Source organism: Paramormyrops kingsleyae, chromosome 15 (assembly GCF_048594095.1).
Source record: "Paramormyrops kingsleyae isolate MSU_618 chromosome 15, PKINGS_0.4, whole genome shotgun sequence".
Lineage (NCBI taxonomy): Eukaryota > Metazoa > Chordata > Actinopteri > Osteoglossiformes > Mormyridae > Paramormyrops > Paramormyrops kingsleyae.
The window spans coordinates 1,496,186-1,518,997 of NC_132811.1; the positions used below are offsets into that span (position 1 = coordinate 1,496,186).

At 42.3% G+C, this 22,812-nt stretch overlaps 1 protein-coding gene across 2 annotated transcripts; it reads left to right on the forward strand.

Moving 5' to 3' along the window:
• The first annotated feature begins 777 nt into the window (after positions 1–777).
• Positions 778–15,825, forward strand: LOC111860179 (neurturin-like). Of its 2 annotated transcripts, none has more exons than XM_023843619.2 (4): positions 778–991; positions 1,328–1,621; positions 10,985–11,246; positions 14,266–15,825. In XM_023843619.2, the coding sequence occupies exons 3-4, from the start codon at positions 11,012–11,014 to the stop codon at positions 14,700–14,702; spliced, it is 672 nt and encodes a 223-aa protein (XP_023699387.1). In that variant the 5' UTR covers positions 778–991; positions 1,328–1,621; positions 10,985–11,011; the 3' UTR covers positions 14,703–15,825. The 2 variants fall into 2 exon arrangements, with proteins under 2 accessions (XP_023699387.1, XP_023699388.1); XM_023843620.2 differs by having other exon boundaries at positions 1,385–1,621.
• Positions 15,826–22,812: the final 6,987 nt, after the last annotated feature.

Genomic DNA, 22,812 nt, shown 5'->3' on the forward strand with positions numbered 1-22,812 from the left:
CAACACAGAGTGAACAGGCTCACTCCAGACACACTCAGAGAGATCCCGCACAACACAGAGTGAACAGACTCACCCCAGACACACTCAGAGAGATCCTGCACAACACAGAGTGAACAGGCTCACTCCAGACACACTCAGAGAGATCCCACTCAACACGGAGTGAACAGGCTCACTCCAGACACATTCAGAGAGATCCCACACAACCCGGAACAGAGACAAGATTCAAACTGGCTTGCTTACAAAAACACATGCAAAGGATAGCAAAGGCAGATGAATGAAAAGGAAATGTGACAGACACAGTGAAGGGCTGCTTCAAAAGGCTAGAAGTACCTAGTCTCACAATCTTTCCCACAATCCTGTATAATGGCAAACGGGGCTCACACTGTCTCGCTAGGGTAGTGTTTCCCATCCCAGTCCTCAGGGCCCCCCAACCGCTCCACGTGTTTTGCTCCCTCCCAGCTCCTGGTAGCAAAAACGTGGACTGTCTGCGAGTCCCTGAGGACCAGACTGGGAAACCCTGCACTGACTGCAGCAGGCCTTGTGCTGAAGCAGCAGGAGCTGAGCACCTCCCTGGCCAGTTCAAGAGACAGGCGCAGGCAAGCAACCGCTTCGTCTGCTTCTCCCAGACCTGCCAGATCCAGTGCTGCCTCATTAGCATATTAGCAGCAACCTGACGCTCCCATTGGGTGCCTCACGCACACGCCCTCACGTGGCACCGCCCCCTCCACTGACACCACTCCTCAACAGCTCATCCTACCTAGAGTGCAGCAGGCTGAAGCTGAAGCTGGGCACTCAGCTGGGAGAGAAGCTCAGCACTGGAGGAAAGTACCTTCGAGAAGTTATCCCGCCAGCGTGGCTTTGTTGTTCTGTCAGTAACTGTGTGTTTTGCTGATGGGCAGCTAATGCCTGGATCTGACGGAAGCTCAGAGTGAAAGGAACTGGCAGAAATTGGAGGATGGCAGTGTGACGGTTTTCAGTACTTTCTCAAGACGTAAGTGAAAACATAATTTTGGTGAACATGTCATAGCGATGACTCAGTGAATTAATCAGTTCCGGTGATGCTCACAGATGCTCAAATGTAGAAAAAAGGCCACGTACTGTTAATTTAAAACAATCAGGGCGTGATGTTGCTGACGACAAGCATTTGAACCCTGATGTTCAATAAGATTTTCTTCTTTTCTTCCGCATATCTTACATTTTGATGAGTTACTCATTAAAAACTTCTTAATTTTTTTGAAATATCAGTCATATGTTTGGCTTCACAAAACAATATTTTGATTTTGATAAATTTTTAGCCTCAAAAAAGCTTATAATCATTAACCAACAGATCGGTGACCCCAACAAGCAAAATGGAAATTTCTGGTTATTTTTTCAAAACTGAAAGCCCATGGAAGAATGACTCTGGTCCCGAGATCCTAAGGTGCTGAAGAGTTTGAGATTTGCTACCATCCCCGGGGGCATTGGCGGGCTCTCGATGCCCACATGGTCGGACAGCCCGGGTACCGCGCTCCAGCTTCTCCGCATCCTTCTGCTCCTCGTGCTGGAATGTCGGCGCGGCTCTGATCCGGAGGTCAGCTGAAGTGGAAAACGTGCAGGCAAGTCTGGATAAGCCGGGCCAACGGTAAGGACACATCCTCTCTTTGCCATTATAAGCTGAGGCAAGACGATAATCTCGTGATGAAAGCTAAATTCAACACAGCATCCTTCAGGACTAATACAGGAATATCTGCGTCTTCGAAAAACTAAATGTATTTCATTTCATACTCAAATTCCTTAATTCAATGTATAATTTAGTCCCAAGATTTAATTGAAACTGGATACATGTGGCTTGTCTACAATTTATAATATTAAAGTGAACCTTCAAGGTAGATGTATAAGATGCATAAAATGATTTCTGAACTACGTTTCTGGCCATAACAACCTTTGTTCTGGTTTATCTGATTTGTGTATAAATAATGAACATAGAGGGTGAACATTAATGGAAAGTTTACTGAAACTTGTAAAATGAAGCGGCTGTGAAATATAGCGTTAAGTCTGTTGTCTAGTCAGTCTTTCAGCTGTGTTAACCGGGGTGAGAATCTGATTTCAGCAGCTCAGCAAAGGTTACTGCTGATTAAAGAGGGGGAAAAAAATCAAGTTTTATCCCCCGTGAATTCTCTGAGGCACAATTAGGTGGCTTCAGATGCATAATGAATTTATCATACATCTACAAACCAATTGTGTAAAATATGTTTTTGTGCTGTATGACGTGTAATGTAGGAAAAATCAGTATACCATCAATATACCAGCAAGAATCCAGGTATCAGTGTGACAATATATCTGTAAATATATCTTTTAAAAAGGAAAATCTGTCTGTAAGAGTGTAACTGGGTTTCTCAGCTAGGAGTGCGGATTCTCCATCATTTAAAACACCAGTAAAACAGTCTTCAAGGATTTACTGATGTGTTGATTCAAAAGTAAACAGAAGTAACACTGCAGACTTGTGCTTCACAAATGAATGTTCCAGATGTAAGACCACTGCAGGGAGAATACCTGGCCTGTCTTCCTTATGGCTTTTATTACATGGTTAGACAATTGTATATATATCACATATTATTATTATTATTATTATTATTATTATTATTGATAGTAAAAGCACTTTGTAAGTGAAAAAATAAATCCTGACAGGGGAGCCGATTTCAAGCCAAATATATGTAATGTTATCATCTTTACAGAGTAATGTATTTCAAAAAACACTTACACCAAAAATTCATACATATTAAATTTCTGAAATCTGATCCTGAACACCAAGAATTACATTTGGAATCCCAGTCAGTAGTGTCAGTAATGTAAGTTAATATCAGGTTTGTGCTTGATTTCGTTTTATTTTAACATGACAATCGGCACTTGACTGAGCTGTTACACCCGCCGTGGCTCCGTCACCCGCAGTGTTTCTCCTGCAGAGATTTCTGGCAGCACTCTGCTCCTTTGAAAAGTGATCCAAAGTGGCAGCTTTATTAAATCACAGATCAAGTAAGAGGAGACATTCTTCCACCATTTCCACAAAAGGAACCCGTCCGCCCCCGCAACAATGATTTTAATTACACCATTGACAATGATAGTAGCATGAGTTACCATGGTTAAAGATGTTTGCTGTTACAAACACAGATATGTCATTACACATCTGGTGTGGAATGGACTGATAATTCCTGTATTTTGCTTTTGGATGACTGTTTGGTCTATATTCTGTAATTATTTTATGTAACGTATATTGCACTTATATATTTTGCTGAATTACATTATTTTAGATTTACTGATCTAAAGGTGTAAACAAATAGTTAAACATATAAACATATATAAACATATGAACATATATAAAACATATATAAGGTTAAAAATATAGGTTATAGCTACCATCAGTGTGGGTGACAAGCAAGAAGTATGAAGAAAATGAGCCAAAACACTTACCTGTGCTACCACATTTTAAGATAATAGACCTTATTGTTCTATTGATCTGTAACAATGTTACATAGTTCACAGAGACCCCAACGATGGGACCTTGTGAAACAGAGCCAGAACTAGGAATGTTTTAGAATGTATCACATTTTTTATTCCATAAAATTCTTTGTTCTTTTATAGGTAAGATATCCAACAATCCATAGCAAAGTTTTTCAGAAAAGGGACACACCACATCTAGAAATGTTCTAGTCTAATAAACAGCTGATGATCGACTGAAGATCAACTTAACTGCAGAGTTGGACAGTTCAGGTCCAGAAGGTACTAATCCAGGCCAAGGTTTTGTTTCGACCAACCAGCTGAGGACTGTGACTGAGACTCTTTATACTCAACTGGTTGGTTGAAACAAAACCTTGGCCTGGATTTGTACTTCCTGGACCTGAAATTCCTACCTCTGGTAAACTGTGATATGGCTGTTTATGCACAACATAAACATTCATGAATGCATGAGTGTTAATATCAGTTAGACATCTCAGGGGCATGTAAACACCACGTTTATCCCGCCACTCAGCCAGAGGCAGCATTGTCTGTGATCTCAGCGCACTTCACTGTATGGTATGCAGGAGCTGGGCACTGGGCTCAGCTGCACTGCACTTAGGATACGAGTTGGCTGATAAAATTGAAGACAATGGTGGTCTATTTGTAAAGATACACCGACTAACTCGTCAGCAATGACACACTAAGGCGAAAGTACGTGCACATTCCGATGGTTAGACCATGTTGCATCCAGTGGAAGTTATTTTGTACTTTGTGTTTGTTTTTAAAGTCTGCCTGGAAAAGATATATACCCAACAAAAAATAAGAGAAGATATATCACAAAGACACCAAAATCACAATGATGACAAAGCTGTATAACATTAAGTCGAATAAATTTATCTTGTATTTAAATGTAATACCTCATACCTAGACCACTCTTGCAGGAGGAGTTGTACTGCCAGCAGTAAGACACTATTAACAGGGTACATTTTTAAATCAGTAAAAACAATAACAAAAAAAGATTTCATGCAACTATCGAAATTAACAGCTGATCCTGGTCAGTGTGGCAGGGGGAGCTGGAGCCTATTGCAGGCAGTGCAGGGCACAAGGCTGGGGTACATCCTGGGAAAGATGCCAGTCTGTCACAGGGCATGGGGCTGGGGTATTCCCTGGGAGAGATGCCAGTCCGTCACAGGGCATGGGGCTGGGGTACTCCCTAGGAGAGATGCCAGTCCGTCACAGGGCATGGGGCTGGAGTACATCCTGGGAGAGATGCCAGTCCGTCACAGGGCATGGGGCTGGGGTACTCCCTGGGAGAGATGCCAGTCCGTTACAGGGCATGGGGCTGGGGTACACCATGGACAGGATGCCAGTCCATCACTACAAAACAGATTTTACCAGGTTAATAAATTATATGAAAAACCAAGTATGGATAATTTAGCTGGAATATTCATGTTTCCCAGTGTAATTTTTCATTATGCAATACAGCACAAAAGTCTTAGGCAGTCCAAGGAAATGTTTAAAGTGGTTTATCTGAGTAGTAAAGGTGTATTTGCTCAGAATAAAATTTTACATTAGAACATGTGTAAATCAAGAGTAACACAACAGAATATAACGAGTATTTCCTCTGTTCTCCAAAAAGTGACTGATACCTACTTGGACGGCTAGATGAACACGGCTTCAGGTCCCAAACCCCTCCTCAGGGCCCCCCCAGCCATTACCTGTGTTTGTTACATCTCACATCCAGCTCAATTAATTCATTCATTTAATTAGTTATGAGGTATTGATTAGCCGTATGAGATGGGGTAGCGATAGGGTCAAACAAATACATGGGGGTATTGGATGGTTACTGTAATTACTGGGGTGACTTTAGGAGAGGTTTGGAAATGGCTAAGCTGACACACTTTGGCAGACATAATATCAGAGTTTTACACCAACATGAAGATCATTTGAACATCATTTTCTTTGACTGCCTAAGACCTTTGCACAGCACTATATGTCCAGTGCAGAGAGGGGTGTAAGCCTTACACAGCACTATATGTCCAGTGCAGAGAGGGGTGTAAGCCTTACACAGCACTATATGTCCAGTGCAGAGAGGGGTGTAAGCCTTACACAGCACTATATGTCCAGTGCAGAGACGAGTGAAAGCCTTGCACAGCACTATATGTCCAGTGCAGAGAGGGGTGTAAGCCTTGCACAGCACTATATGTCCAGTGCAGAGAGGGGTGTAAGCCTTACACAGCACTATATGTCCAGTGCAGAGATGGGTGTAAGCCTTACACAGCACTATATGTCCAGTGCAGAGAGGGGTGTAAGCCTTACACAGCACTATATGTCCAGTGCAGAGAGGGGTGTAAGCCTTACACAGCACTATATGTCCAGTGCAGAGAGGGGTGTAAGCTTTACACAGCACTATATGTCCAGTGCAGAGAGGGGTGTAAGCCTTACACAGCACTATATGTCCAGTGCAGAGAGGGGTGTAAGCCTTACACAGCACTATATGTCCAGTGCAGAGAGGGGTGTAAGCCTTGCACAGCACTATATGTCCAGTGCAGAGAGGGGTGTACGCCTTGCACAGCACTATATGTCCAGTGCAGAGAGGGGTGTAAGCCTTACACAGCACTATATGTCCAGTGCAGAGACGAGTGAAAGCCTTGCACAGCACTATATGTCCAGTGCAGAGAGGGGTGTAAGCCTTGCACAGCACTATATGTCCAGTGCAGAGAGGGGTGTACGCCTTACACAGCACTATATGTCCAGTGCAGAGAGGGGTGTAAGCCTTACACAGCACTATATGTCCAGTGCAGAGACGGGTGTACGCCTTACACAGCACTATATGTCCAGTGCAGAGAGGGGTGTAAGCCTTGCACAGCACTATATGTCCAGTGCAGAGACGGGTGTACGCCTTGCAGAGCACTATATGTCCAGTGCAGAGAGGGGTGTAAGCCTTACACAGCACTATATGTCCAGTGCAGAGAGGGGTGTAAGCCTTACACAGCACTATATGTCCAGTGCAGAGAGGGGTGTAAGCCTTACACAGCACTATATGTCCAGTGCAGAGAGGGGTGTAAGCCTTACACAGCACTATATGTCCAGTGCAGAGACGGGTGTACGCCTTACACAGCACTATATGTCCAGTGCAGAGACGGGTGTAAGCCTTGCACAGCACTATATGTCCAGTGCAGAGAGGGGTGTAAGCCTTACACAGCACTATATGTCCAGTGCAGAGAGGGGTGTAAGCCTTACACAGCACTATATGTCCAGTGCAGAGAGGGGTGTAAGCCTTACACAGCACTATATGTCCAGTGCAGAGACGGGTGTACGCCTTACACAGCACTATATGTCCAGTGCAGAGAGGGGTGTAAGCCTTGCACAGCACTATATGTCCAGTGCAGAGAGGGGTGTAAGCCTTACACAGCACTATATGTCCAGTGCAGAGAGGGGTGTAAGCCTTGCACAGCACTATATGTCCAGTGCAGAGACGGGTGTACGCCTTGCACAGCACTATATGTCCAGTGCAGAGAGGGGTGTAAGCCTTACACAGCACTATATGTCCAGTGCAGAGAGGGGTGTAAGCCTTACACAGCACTATATGTCCAGTGCAGAGAGGGGTGTAAGCCTCGTAAGGGACATTTGCCGCATGCCCAAGATGTTCCGCCTTCTGCCGTTTGCTTCCTGGCGTCGTCTAGCACTGCGTGAGCTGCTGGAAGAAGGAGGGGTAGCTTATAGTACTAAAACTACAGCTGACATTTGCAAATCTTACCTGTACACAGAAATATCAGTCAAGGCTAAGGAATGCTAGAAATGACTAGTTGGATAGTAAAGTTTTTCTTTTGATCCTCTTTCTTACACGTTTTGTAAAACATGTCATAACTGAAACATTATTTAACATCTTATTTAACACAACTGATGCCTGGCTGCATTTACTGTTGCTGTACAGTGCTGTGTAATGACCACTCTTGTGGTTAAAAGGGTACCTCAGGAAAAGTGATGGAGCAAACTGTTAGTCCGACAGAAAACACGGAAGCAGCGTGGTGAAGAGCGACAGACTCGTGCCTACAGACTTACCCGGTCCCTCGACCCGCTGAGCCCTAGCAGACAGACCCCCCCCATTCTGACGGGACAGACCCGGGGGACACAAAGGCATGTTTTTATTTATTGGTCGTATTACAGTGTCTAAATGTCTAAATCTGGTCTACATCTGCTTTTTTAACAAGTGGACCTCAAAATGTCCCTGGGGATTCTTGACAATGGCAACTTTACGTATGCAGCCAAAAATTACTGAAGTAGTACAAAACACAAATTGGCACAAATATGAGATTTTTCTTTAAGTACCGGTAACACTATTACAGTAATTCCCCTGACAGCCATAGAAATCAGCACTGATTAGGTATCTGAAACAGTTCTGTGAGGCAGGCAGTTTCACTCTTGTCCAGTGAGATCCTTGCTGTGGGAGACTCTAAAGGACTGGTGTCTGCCACAGCAGTGAAGGCTGTACAGGGCGCAGGTGACCTTTCACCTCAGGAATAACCCTCCTGGGAATATTCCTGGTATTTACCCAGACCTGAAATGTTAATGACATCCAGAAAGGTGATCCCAGCCCTCAGGCAGCTCTGCGGCTCAGACCTGCCAGCTGTCATTAAGTAAGAGATTAACTCTCACTCACTAACACCAGAAAGTGACAGAGCTGTTTGTTTCATGGTCGTCTGACGTCAGGGTGGTAAAAAAAAAAAACACCCAAGAATGTTAAACAAATAAACATAAAAGCAACAAGCTGTCAGAGTCAAGAAAGAGAAAAAGGAACTGAAAGTGTCTGCAGTCAAAGAAGGGCAGCCGGAATCATCATCGGCAGCCTGTGCAGGACAAGCAGCTATAGAGGATGGATGGATGGATGGATGGATGGATGGATGCACAATGAATCATTTCCTTGCAATTTACCAGTTTACTTTACCACTTTATTCAGGTTTTAATTAAAGGTGCTATGAAAAAGAACAAGTTTTCTTAATGGAAAACATTATTGCTGCCTGTTAGGGTTAACAAACCAGTACCCATATCACAACCCTAATTACTAATTACTAATTACTAATTATTAATTACTAATTACTATTTGAAACAGAACAAAGCATCCAGGCCTCAGGTAACTCTGCTCTTTCTAGCACATCCGAAATGGCTGTTGTGTGGCTGCATTGTCTGCTGTGCTGCTTTGGAGTCTGTGTGCTTGTTCCCTGCCTGACAGTCTGGGTCGCCTTTGCATTCAGTCACGCAGGAAATAAACGTCCAAAACCCAGGAAAGAGAATCTTCAGTCCAGCTGACAATGATTGTTGGTTAGCTTTTAGCCTTTAGCAAAGAGCTTATGCTCAGTCACTGCAAACCCCCCCCCATGTGACCATGTGACAGATATAAACAGGGAGGTATTAGCAGAACCCCCCCCCCCCAATCTTAGGAGGCATTTTCCCATTGCCTCACTAGTGTTTCCCTTTCCTCATTCATCGTTAGGCATTAGCCCAGCAGAGAATATGCCAAATGTGTTTGCCGTCCTGTATCACAATGCCACTCAGCCATTGTGCCTTAAATGGCTGAAGGTATTCCTGTATTCTGAAGGTATTCCTGTATTCTGAAGGTATTCCTGTATTCTGAAGGTATTCCTGTATTGGTTTGATTACTGTCTGCATGCTTATTGCATATATTTTTGCTTAATATTACTGCATGCCTGTTATTATTGTCATAAACTTTACATTTTCATTATTTGCAAAAGAAGGGAACATTTCATTTGAGGTGAATCAGTTAAATTAATATGAATGCATTTTTGAGAACAATCGTATAAACTAATCACTTTAGTTAAACAAGCTCTTCATGTTACTAAACATAATAATCTCTTTGTTCGGTATTTTGTGACTGAAGCGGTTAAACAGAATAATAACTGTGGTTGTCCTCCAAAAAAAACAGTGATTTGGCAAGAATTTTGACAGGCATGTACCTTTCATTACATTTTGTTTGCCATACAATATTGAGCTAACGGCTCAGCACAGAGATTGTTGAACAGTGAAATATATGCTGATCACTTTACCTGTCATCTACATTTCTTTCACCAACCCTTTTCTTCATATTTCTGAACTTCTTAATGGATATCAAAAATCAAATATCAGTCTTTATGATGATGGACAGGCCACTCTCGTCCATAAACAACATCCACATTGGTCAGCTTTTCAGAACGTTTCAAGTAATCAAACTGTCTGCATTAAGATCAGTTGTCTTTGAAATTCCGGAACAATATAATCTGAAACATGTGTCATGGCGAAACAAGTATTTTTTTTATTGCTGGTGGGTCCAGACACATGCTTTAAATACTCTCTAAATACTCACCAGAGAATCTTTTTAGAAGATGTTATGGAATGTGGAACCTAAAAATATTTCAAACTTAAAGGATCAGTGTTGCTCCTTGAGGTTGAAAGTGGAACAGGAACAGTAAATCAGCCGATTCCCTCTTTGCTTGGAGATGTTTGACACCATCCCATGAAACAACATGGATTTATTGAAATTTAAATTTAAATGCCAGAGAAGCTCACCACTGACTGTTTGATGCATGTTTTTGAGATGCTAATGAGACAGGTTGAGTCTTGGTTGCCAGATATAAAATTTGCAGTGTTTAATGCCTGGGTAGAATTTGTACCTGAAAATTTAAAAGCATCTTTTGGAGACATACCAGTGCACAGAAGGACTGTGTCTGTTATGTAGGTCTTGAACTTAACTGTGCTCCTTTAGACATTTAGTCCAATTGCATGAAGATTGTGTACAATGGGATAGTGAGCATAACAGCAACAATACATCTTTAAAGTTACCACACATCTTCAAAGAATTAATGCAATTTTATGTATCAAACAAGTGACATGTTTAATGATGATTTTGCCTACATTTTTCCTGAAGGTAACCCACTTCGGAATCTGAATAGAAATGACACATTTCACTTTTTTATGAAGCTGAAGTGGATGTTTAACATCTGCACCAAAAACGTGGTCAGACCTCGCACTGAAACCTCAGGGAGAGGATAAACTGGTTGAAATAAATCTTCCCCTGGAATGAGGGATCAAGTGAAGACAATACTACTGATATATTTTTCATCTGTGTGTTGGCTGAATGCCAAAAGAGTACTTCTCATAGTATCATTTTGGCTTTCACTGGTTTCATGCACTCCCTGGAACAAAAAACAAAACAAAACAAAACAAAACAAAAGCACATGTCAAAATAACCAAGTATGAAATTGCATGGGACAAGCAAAACAACACGTGTAACAGTTCAAGTCTTTGTAGTTTGCAGACCAGCTTTGGAATGTCTTCCAGTAATGCAAAGAAATAGCATGGGTGAGAATACTTATGGTAATATATATGGGATTAAACACCAGTTTATCATGAAGTATGTCTTGCCAAGCAGATGACTAATACTTTTGCAATAACTCATAACTGATGGTTTGATTACATGTGTGTCTAACTGTTTAAAACTTCATCTTTTTTGCAGAGTTTCAATGCTCCTTCTCAGTTTAAGATGAAGTTATGGACGTGTGCCACCGCCACTTTGATCTTCTGTGCCGCAGCACTCTTCCTCTTCCTCACTAGAGCCTGGCTCCATCTCGAGCTGCGGCCTCCACGGTCTGTCACTTTGGGCCCGTCGTCACCACAGTCATCGTCATCTTCATCCTCGGGTTCCTCGCCCCCCATGATGGACAAACATAGTCGCACGAGGAGAAGTACAGACACCTTCAGTTCACTCCTCAAGGAATGTAAGAGAAAATATAGTCATGTATCTTTACACCTTAACTCTCATGGTACTTATGACCCTTTTGATGTAAGATAAGCCATTGGATTAAGGATGGATGGATGGCTCACAATATGTACGAGGTTCTGTTTTACCCGCACTATTACATTTACTTCAGTACTTTTGAGATTTACTGGGAAAAACCAACTGAAGGATATTTGTCTGCAACTGAGTCTGAAAAACTCCAAGAGCACTCCATAAAAATGTAACTCAATAAGGAACACGTGCACAAGAATGCTGCTGATAATTACGACAATAAGCAGTGAAACCAGACAGGCAGGTCAGCCAGAAACTGATAGTTGAATGTCGTAATCACAGTCACATTCAGCGCTATAATAAGTGATTTATCAGCTCTGACCAGCTGACCATTCTGACCTGGCCCCACCCCCAGAACCCACTGTACTCAGGTGTCACTCAAGCAAATTTACTGGGGTTCAACCAACACATCTTAAATATTTCATACATATGAGAATCATCTTATTTAGCAAAAGGCAGGCTAAGGGGTGGATTCCTATGTGGGGCTGGCTGCCCTCTATAGCAATCCCATATGTGAATCGGCCTTCATCTCAGAAAGTCACACATCCATGGAAGTATCATGGAAATTGAAAAACAAAAAAATGTTACATAGAGTGTCTTGGAAATGTTATTATCCTGGAAAATTCCCAGATCAAAGACGAATCACTAGTTGCTGCTTCTTCCTGAACGAAAATGATGAAATAATGTCGTATTCGCTAGCAGTGTGCAGAGCTTAAACTGCTGTTGTGCTGTGCGGATGTGGGCCGACAGGTTGTGATCTGATTGGCTCTTCAGTGAGCCTCTGTAGTCAGGTGACAGCTTTGGAGGGAAGCAAGTTCATTATCTCCTCGTTTGAGTCCATTGGTTACGTGTTTGTGTTTTGTATAAACACACACCCTGTACTTAGTAGTTATAAAAGCTGGACAGATGGATGGTTTTGTTTCAGCTTTGGATTGTTTTATTCCTATTCCTCTATATTACATTTACTGCACAGTTTTATATACCCAGGGAGTAAAGGCCTGACACAGCATATGCAGGGTCATTCCGTGCACATTTTGAGCATTTTGAGACTCGTTACCATTTAATTTCCTTGTGACTAATCACCAGCAGATCCACACACACTGAAAGGATTACAAAATCATGCAATTTTAGGCATCATGCCTGAAATTCAAGAAAAAGAATGTCCATTTATCACTTTAATGCAACTATTAATAGTCCATTCCTAGTCCAGCCAGACAAGAACATCTTCAATGTTCTTTGAAGGCAGAAACTTAATTTCAGATGGCAGTGTTTCAATTTCGTGTTTTCAGAGACAGTGTAAGGCCAACACTGAGAAAAACACCTACTTGTTTGTTCACAGTAAAGCCATTATGCGTTCCTGCGTTTTTTGAGTGAAATGATTTTGTGAAATGAGTGAGAGCCATAGAACCGCCCTTTTCCTCAGGGCTACTGAAAAGGATCAGACCGTTTACACAGACTGTAGTGTGTAAAACAAAGCTGGTATACTGACAAGGACTCAACTACATGTCACTCGGAATGGCCTGTCTAGTCTGACTTGTTTGGTACATTATTAAATCAATTTTAAAAATGCAGCATAACATGTATCCTACCTGTTGCCATGTGTTTTACAAAAGTTACTCTCAAAGGCCTCATAAAGCTGACCTTCCCTGAGAAGGACAAGATGCATCGATTGCTCAACATAATGTTCATAAATACACAAAGCACAGCTCAGGAAAATAAATATCTTAATTAATGAAACAGGTTGCAAGATCCTTTCTTTGTATTTTGTCACATGACACCTGTCAGGGTTAAACCAAGATGACATTTAGTAAACCAGGTCAGGGCCTAGATTAGCTGATCTTCAGTCAGGCAATCTTCCAGACTACTAGTAGACAGTGAAGTGAGCTTTGGAGAAAAACCTGTTTGATCTAGTATCAGGACTCTCTGAGTAGCACTGTCAGGCAAACAAGTCACACCTGAAATCAAACCAGATCTTTCTGTGTGATTTTTAGAAGCCATCTCTTATTAAAACGGTTGAATAGATATGCATTACACTGCTTCAAAATGACATTTGAACACTAAAGAATGTTTGCCTTTGGTGATTTTCAACAATGTCGACTTCCTCACCTATATCATATTAAAGGATTTCAGAGATACATGTTTAAGTGTCAGAAACAACAAACTTTCAGAAAGCACAACAAACAGATTATTTCTCAGCCTTAAAAACTCTCCCTTTCATTTCCTTTATAGGACCTGCTCGCTCACATTCAGCTACTACTCAAGGTTTACACCATATTCACCGAAATGTATTGTGTCAGTTACACGCCTTTGTCAAACAGGCTGGTTGGCATCGTATTAATATAAGTTTCAGCTGTTGTTTTTTTTATTAGCATTGTAAAGTTATACAATACTAATTTTAATGGTGTATCAAGTAAACTTAGCAGGTTCCAACATCAGAAATAGTCACATTCCATAGAGAGTGTAACTAAAGATCCTTTTCCCATCATCCACTTCCTGAAGTTAATTTAGTCCTGCTGACATTATAAATCTTTATGTTGCTACAAGAAATATCCTGGCATTGTCTTGCATTAGGTGCCGACTATTGAAATGGTCAAGAGCTGTGAGTTTCCCAAGCAGAACGTCTGGTCGACATATAAGGATTGTCCAAGGGAACAGTTTATTTCCTTAATGGCAAATAAATCAAAATCTTGTGGCTGCTAAAAATAGTAGCAAAGATTCATGAAGTGGCATAGTGTTATTTTAAATGTCTAGCAATATTTAAATTAAATAAAACCATCCCTGAAATGCAAGTGAATTTGTGCAAAGCCATGGGAAACTGTTTGACTAGTATCATCAATTAATTTAAATTCCCTTAGGGAAGCGGCTCTGGCACCAAAAACAGCAGAAACCCGATTTGTCGATTTGCACCGACTGCTCTAAGCGCTTGTACTTTCCTCTCACTTTCTCAGTCATCCACCTGTTACAGAGCTTCACGGAAGGTGAGCTAAAACAAATAATTGGGACCTTCGTGGAGAGGAGGGCCAGGAGAGACCTTTTGGGACCTGGCAAGAACAGGAGGAGCAAACGGGCTAAAGGCAGAGTGAAAGGATGCTCGCTGAGGCACGTGGACGTCACCGTGAGCGACCTGGGTCTGGGCTACGTCAGCGACGAAACCCTGCGCTTCAAGTACTGCAGCGGAGGGTGTAGCGCACACAGACGCAACTACGACATCACGCTGAAGCACATAAAGAACGCAGGTCTTCTCAAGGCAGCGAACAGCGGCAAGGCCCGGTACAAACCCTGCTGCCGGCCCACGGATTACGACGATGACATTTCTTTCCTGGACAACAATAACAAATACCACACTATTCACAATGTGTCAGCCAGCCAGTGCAGCTGCGTGTAGAATTTTTTATATACGTCAAAAATGCGAGAAGTAAAAACCTGGTATACAAGTATTGCCTTTCATGGAATACCTTCCTACTAGTACTGTACACTGTTTTTACATAAAAATATTTGGCTGGCAGAATGAAGTTTACTGGACGTGAACTCATATGTATTTTTATTTTGGCTGAATGCTTAATTTGCAGCCTTTGGTTTGTCAGTTTGAAATCTACCTCAATGTCACCGAAAGCTCATAATCAAAACTTGCCTGTCACTTTCAATAGCTTCTCAAAACAGGAATAAAGGTGTTATGGGGTAAAATTACAATTGTTACATCACTATGATCCATCTTTTTTGTTTGCAACATTGAAATCCTTGTAAATATTATTTGAATGATTGAGAAAAGAGATTTAATTTTTCATAATAAGGTTTTAATTGTTGTTTGTTTTATCCTGAAAGTATTGCCAAGTCACAGTCGTATTGCTATCATGCAATATTCATGTTATTATAATATTCCAAGCTAATGCAATCCAGAGTTCCAAAATCAGCTGTTCCTGGCACCTAATTTTTCTGAGTCTTCTGTCCATAGAGTCGACTCCATCTCCGCGTTTTCATCCTCCACTTACTACAGAAACTGTGCAGAAGAGTGTCAACCAGAAGTAATATGAATCATGCAAAATTCATAAACCTGTGAATCACATAGAGATGCACTATTTGCTTGCTCATGAAATAAGTTTCAAGGCTAGACCATCACGCAATGTCCCTCGTGTTTTTTGGGGATCTAGGAAGACCACCTTCATGATATCCAGTGGAAAAATGTATTCAATCAAAGTACTAATATGAAACAAACAAGATGACACAACCTTGTTTGATAATATTTAGACTGATATTGGTTAAATGCATTGATATTACATTGTAAATGTGACTGCTGAATGTACTTCAAAGAAGTCACTTTGTATTTCAATTTAGCAACAGTAAATCATAGCATTCGTGTTAATCCTGTAATACACTACTTCATACCTGTCTCATTGAAAGATGTTATACTTAAGAAAATTATCAAACCAAACTATTTATAATTTTTATCAACAAAACACTGGAAACGAGTTTTCACATTATAAATTAAATAAAATAATATTTTAAATGTTTTGAACTGTTGCTTAATGTTATGTGAAATGACATGTACAAAGCTAATATAATGTGTCCTCTAATTTCAATAGCTGATAAATAGGGGTTCTTTACAAATACTTAGAGCAGGAGAATGTACTGAATCAGAGACCTTGAGGGGCCCCTTAAGTTAAGGCATCTCAAAAAGTTAGAGCAATTAGACAGCTAAAGATGAAGGTAGAGCAAAAGCCAAGGTATGCTGGGATCGCGGGGACACCAAAGGGTTTTATTCTGTTAAGTGTAAGGTGTTAGGGGCTGTATAATTATCATTTAGGTGCAAGCATTCAGCTATAAGTGATACAAAGCAATCATTATGCAAAATGGCAATTAATTTTTCCATTATCCATAATTTACATGTGCCATGCCACAATTCTTGCTGTAAAATTTATTGCGAAACAAAGAAATGCAAGAGCAGCTGTAATGGCTAATAGTCATTCAGTCTAAAGTCACATTTCCATCACCACAAAGATATTTGTCTCAATATATATCACATTCTTTTGAGTTTTTTTTTTTTAATCAGCGATTTAGAAAATTTGCATTATTGATTTAATTGATTTAGGATGTCAAATTTTATTTTTGAATATACAGACTAATACCTCAGTCAGACTATTTTCTGCTTCTCCTTCTGATCCCGGTCAGCTTCTTTTGATAAACAGCAAACCACAGACAACATTGTTGGACTATGTCGTTCACCAACTGCTGTAAAGTTGATGCAATGCATCTATCTGTATTATATATATAATCTGTATTTATTGGAAAGTAAGTTATGTTTTATTTATTTTCATAGTATCTTCAAAGAGCAAAACGTTTTATTTATTGAACTATTGATGCCAAAGTGAACTTCACATGTATTATGCTCAGTTACATTCAGAACTCACTATTGAATAAACTCAAATAACTTTGTCACAATTGCAATTTCCTTCCCTGCCACAGTTCATATACACACTACAAAATTTTATATCCTTATTTTTTGATTGTTAATATTATTGTGAAATTGACAACTGAGAAACACGGATTGTGGGAAAAGTCATAACTTTCCTTTTTTTTCTTAAAAGACAAACGTAAATATGTACTTTAGCTGTAGATAGTACATTTACTCAGGCTGTGAATTTTCCATAATTGAAAAGTAATTAGACAAACTATTTATGCTGCATAACTGATTCTATAAAGATTAGTGTGAGGGGCTTTGAGAATGTTCTGCAATGCAATGAGGCTCTGTTCCATCTGTCAAGCACAATCACATTAATTATGTTAATTATAATTAATTATAAGTAAATTAAAGGATTTTGCTCAGAATCTAATCTTGCTGATTGCTTTTCATCTCTATTAATAAACAAAGAATTGTGAGAAAAGTCAGACCTACCTTGTACTTTGTTCTGCCACTAAAAAGAATTCCTGCAGCATGAAGTATTTTTCTTATGACTCACTGGTGTGTATTTGATTGCCATTAAAGTGCATGCATTCTTTAAAAAACATTCTGAAATATATTTCCCTGATTCTGCTTTATATATATCTCAGCAAGAAAGCCAATAGCCAAAAATCTATTCAAGTGAGGCAGAGTATTGTTACATATATAGCATTCATAAAACTGAGTGTTGTGATGTGTTTTTGCAACAACAACATGGATAACAAAGACATGCTTATCCGGCTGGGGAGACAATTGATATACAAAATTCAGGTAACACAGCCGAAGAGTTTTGGTCTGTTTTACTGAAATGTTAAACAATGCGTAATTAAATCTTCACGTTTACAGGGCTGACATGTAATGAAAGGCTTACATGGAAGGATGCTATTTGGTTATACACACCGACCAGTAAAAAGTTTTACTTTTCACATAACATGAAGCAGATGTTTAATTTTGAAATATTTTGCATTTATGTTCATTTGTCTTTTTGACAACTTTTTCCCTTTTAATAAAGAAAAAATGAGCATTTTTCTGACTTTGGCACTTAAAAGCAGCTAAAAATACGTACACACTCATTTCTCCACTGGACCTTCGCAGAAATAGCTTGTTTAAAATGTAACGAAATAACAATAAACTTTACAGAAATGTAGGACGACGTGGTGGAACAGCACTGCCACCTCAGCCCTGGGTTCGAGTCACAGCCCTGGCTTGCTTCAGGTACAAATAGGTAAATATGCATTTCTAAATTGCCCTTGTATTTGTGTGTGTGTGAGAGAGAGAGAGACAGAGAGAGAGAGTGCACACAAATGCTGTTGTGGCCGATCATTTTCAGGAGAAATGGGATGCAATCTTGGAGAGAACTTGCAGATTGGATTCTGTCACAAGTCTATATTTGTTTCACTGTATATTTTCCAGGGAAACACTGGTCTAGCTGCGTATGATGTCTGGGGGGGGGGGGGGGGGGGGGGGTTAGGGGAGGAGTCCCACATTCAGGTTCCCCCTGACATCTATGCAGAAGTGCAATCGCTTGGAGAATCCTGGCATGCTGCAGCCAGTGAGATACACCAGTCTGAAGTAGATATAAGGGTCTATGGCTTTGTGTTTCCTATGACAAGATGAATGCTGGTACTTATAAATATGAAAAAGCCTTGACTAGCCTGTTGAAAGTGACTGAGGCGTCTGTAATCCTACCTGCCACTGCCCAAAGATCAAATGAAAGATCAATCTGGTCTGTCTGCTGTGTTTAGGACAACGCTGCATGCGCCAGAAGGTGACCGAGTGCGTCCCTCCCTGGTGAATATATCGACACACTGCATGCGCCAGAAGGTGACCAAGTGCGTCCCTCCCTGGTGAATATATCGACACACTGCATGTGCCAGAAAGTGACCGAGTGTGTCCCTCCCTGGTGAATATATCGACACACTGCATGTGCCAGAAGGTGACCGAGTGTGTCCCTCCCTGGTGAATATATCGACACACTGCATGTGCCAGAAGGTGACCGAGTGCGTCCCTCTCTGGTGAATATATCGACACACTGCATGTGCCTGAAGTTGACCGAGTGCGTCCCTCCCTGGTGAATATATCGACACACTGCATGCGCCAGAAGGTGACCGAATGCGTCCCTCTCTGGTGAATATATCGACACACTGCATGCACCAGAAGGTGACCGAGTGCGTCCCTCTCTGGTGAATATATCAGCACACTGCATGTGCCAGAAGGTGACCGAGTGCGTCCCTCTCTGGTGAATATATCGACACACTGCATGAGTCAGAAGGTGACCGAGTGCGTCCCTCTCTGGTGAATATATCGACACACTGCATGTGCCAGAAGGTGACCGAGTGCGTCCCTCTGGTGAATATATCGACACACTGCATGAGTCAGAAGGTGACCGAGTGCGTCCCTCCCTGGTGAATATATCGATACATTGCATGCGCCAGAAGGTGACCGAGTGCGTCCCTCTCTGGTGAATATATCGACACACTGCATGTGCCAGAAGGTGACCGAGTGCGTCCCTCTCTGGTGAATATATCGACACACTGCATGAGTCAGAAGGTGACCGAGTGCGTCCCTCTCTGGTGAATATATCGACACACTGCATGTGCCAGAAGGTGACCGAGTGCGTCCCTCTGGTGAATATATCGACACACTGCATGAGTCAGAAGGTGACCGAGTGCGTCCCTCCCTGGTGAATATATCGATACATTGCATGCGCCAGAAGGTGACCGAGTGCGTCTCTCTCTGGTGAATATATCGACACACTGCATGTGCCAGAAGGTGACCGAGTGCGTCCCTCCCTGGTGAATATATCGACACACTGCATGTGCCAGAAGGTGACCGAGTGCGTCCCTCTCTGGTGAATATATCGACACACTGCATGAGTCAGAAGGTGACCGAGTGCGTCCCTCTCTGGTGAATATATCGACACACTGCATGTGCCAGAAGGTGACCGAGTGCGTCCCTCTGGTGAATATATCGACACACTGCATGAGTCAGAAGGTGACCGAGTGCGTCCCTCCCTGGTGAATATATCGATACATTGCATGCGCCAGAAGGTGACCGAGTGCGTCCCTCTCTGGTGAATATATCGATACACTGCATGCGCCAGAAGGTGACCGAGTGCGTCCCTCCCTGGTGAATATATCGACACACTGCATGTGCCAGAAGGTGACCGAGTGCGTCCCTCCCTGGTGAATATATCGACACACCGCATGTGCCAGAAGGTGACCGAGTGCGTCCCTCCCTGGTGAATATATCGACACACCGCATGTGCCAGAAGGTGACCGAGTGCGTCCCTCCCTGGTGAATATATCGACACACCGCATGTGCCAGAAGGTGACCGAGTGCGTCCCTCTCTGGTGAATATATCGACACACCGCATGTGCCAGAAGGTGGCCCCCCCTCCAGCTCTGTAACCTGCACCCCCGAAATCAGGCATCCATTTCAGCGACTGAAGTTGAAGGATGGTCTGTAACATTGATCTTTCGTAGCTTTTGCTGATCCCTTTGCTTTGCTCCTTTGCATCAGTCACTGAGCAGAATAGAGAGTCAGCAGATTGTAACCTAAGCCAGATATAGCAATATGCTAACTAGAAGAAACTTGAGTCATGTGAGCTGTATAGTGCAAAAAAGGAGTCTTAGAACTTAGAAGCATCTAGAACAAATGGCAAGATGTCTGGTCTAATAGAAGCATGTGAGATCAGCAAATGGTGCAGGATCGGCTTCTTGTGTGGAAGCAGGACACGCTGTGTGATGTATAGGCACATACACATTGAGCTTCACTCATGGTGTCTCCCATCCAATTTGGGCCTGACACAGCATTAGAGAGTCAGAGGGGTCTTCTGACACAGCATTAGAGAGTTTCGGAGGGGTCTTCCGACACAGCATTAGAGAGTCAGAGGGGTCTTCCGACACAGCATTACAGAGTCAGAGGGGTCTTCTGACAGCATTAGAGAGTCAGAGGGGTCTTCCGACACAGCATTAGAGAGTCGGAGGGGTCTTCCGACACAGCATTACAGAGTCAGAGGGGTCTTCCGACACAGCATTACAGAGTCAGAGGGGTCTTCTGACAGCATTAGAGAGTCAGAGGGGTCTTCCGACACAGCATTACAGAGTCAGAGGGGTCTTCTGACAGCATTAGAGAGTCGGAGAGGTCTTCTGACACAGCATTAGAGAGTCAGAGGGGTCTTTTGACAGCATTAAAGAGTTGGAGAGGTCTTCCGACACAGCATTAGAGAGTCAGAAGGGTCTTCCGACACAGCATTAGAAAGTCGGAGGGGTCTTCCGACACAGCATTACAGAGTGAGAGGGGTCTTCTGACAGCATTAGAGAGTCAGAGAGGTCTTCTGACACAGCATTAGAGAGTCAGAGGGGTCTTCTGACAGCATTAGAGAGTCGGAGGGGTCTTCCGACACAGCATTAGAGAGTCAGAGGGGTCTTCCGACACAGCATTAGAGAGTCAGAGGGGTCTTCCGACACAGCATTAGAGAGTCAGAAGGGTCTTCCGACACAGCATTAGAGAGTCAGAGGGGTCTTCCGACACAGCATTACAGAGTGAGAGGGGTCTTCTGACAGCATTAGAGAGTCAGAGAGGTCTTCTGACACAGCATTAGAGAGTCAGAGGGGTCTTCTGACAGCATTAGAGAGTCGGAGGGGTCTTCCGACACAGCATTAGAGAGTCAGAGGGGTCTTCCGACACAGCATTAGAGAGTCAGAGGGGTCTTCCGACACAGCATTAGAGAGTCAGAAGGGTCTTCCGACACAGCATTAGAGAGTCAGAGGGGTCTTCCGACACAGCATTACAGAGTGAGAGGGGTCTTCTGACAGCATTAGAGAGTCAGAGAGGTCTTCTGACACAGCATTAGAGAGTCAGAGGGGTCTTCTGACAGCATTAGAGAGTCGGAGGGGTCTTCCGACACAGCATTAGAGAGTCAGAGGGGTCTTCCGACACAGCATTAGAGAGTCAGAGGGGTCTTCCGACACAGCATTAGAGAGTCAGAAGGGTCTTCCGACACAGCATTAGAGAGTCAGAGGGGTCTTCCGACACAGCATTAGAGAGTCAGAAGGGTCTTCCGACACAGCATTACAGAGTCAGAGGGGTCTTCTGACAGCATTAGAGAGTCAGAGGGGTCTTCCGACACAGCATTAGAGAGTCAGAGGGGTCTTCTGACACAGCATTAGACAGTCAGAGGGGTCTTCTGATAGCATTGGACAGTCAGAGTGGTCTTTCGACACAGCATTAGAGAGTCAGAGGGGTCTTCTGACATAGCATTAGAGAGTAGGAGGGGTCTTCTGACACAGTATTAGAGAGTCAGAGGGGTCTTCTGACACAGCATTAGAGAGTCAGAGGGGTCTTCTGACACAGCATTAGAGAGTCAGAGGGGTCTTCTGACACAGCATTAGAGAGTCAGAGGGGTCTTCTTCACTGGCTCCCTATTGATGATCATGTTCAAGGTGCTGGCTTACGTAGTCATTAACTACGTAAGTCAGGCACCCATTTCCATTGAAAAGTTCCTCAAGATCTATTGCCGCGTTCCATTGGAACTCATAACTGGTAAATTTCGAGTTCCTAGTTGGAAATTTCAACTGGAATGCCCCCTGAACGAGTCGACACAACCCAGAGCTCAGAATTCAAGATGGCTGCACCCTTTATTAACAGAAGTTAAATCTGTAGTTTTAAACTGTTTATTAGCACTTATGTCTTATTTGTGCCTCATTAAATAAGTCATATACACACATACTGTCCAACCGCTATCTGTGTATGTATTGCAACAGTGTTTTTATGTGCAAAAAACTGCATAATATGTTGTTATCCACTGATATTGCTAACAATTGCTAACAATTAAATGACGGGCCTGGTTTGTTAAGCAGGGTTTCTTGCTTAAGCCGACAACTTGTCGGATTTAAGGTAGTCAATCAATAATGAAGTAAGAAAATGGTGACAAAAAGGTTAAAAACACTTAAATACTGTATATATTTTTGCATAGAAAATAAAGGGCTGACTTAACGACCAAATCGAAGCTGATTGGTCAGAACTGATCGCGGTTGTAAATCCGAGGACGATCTGT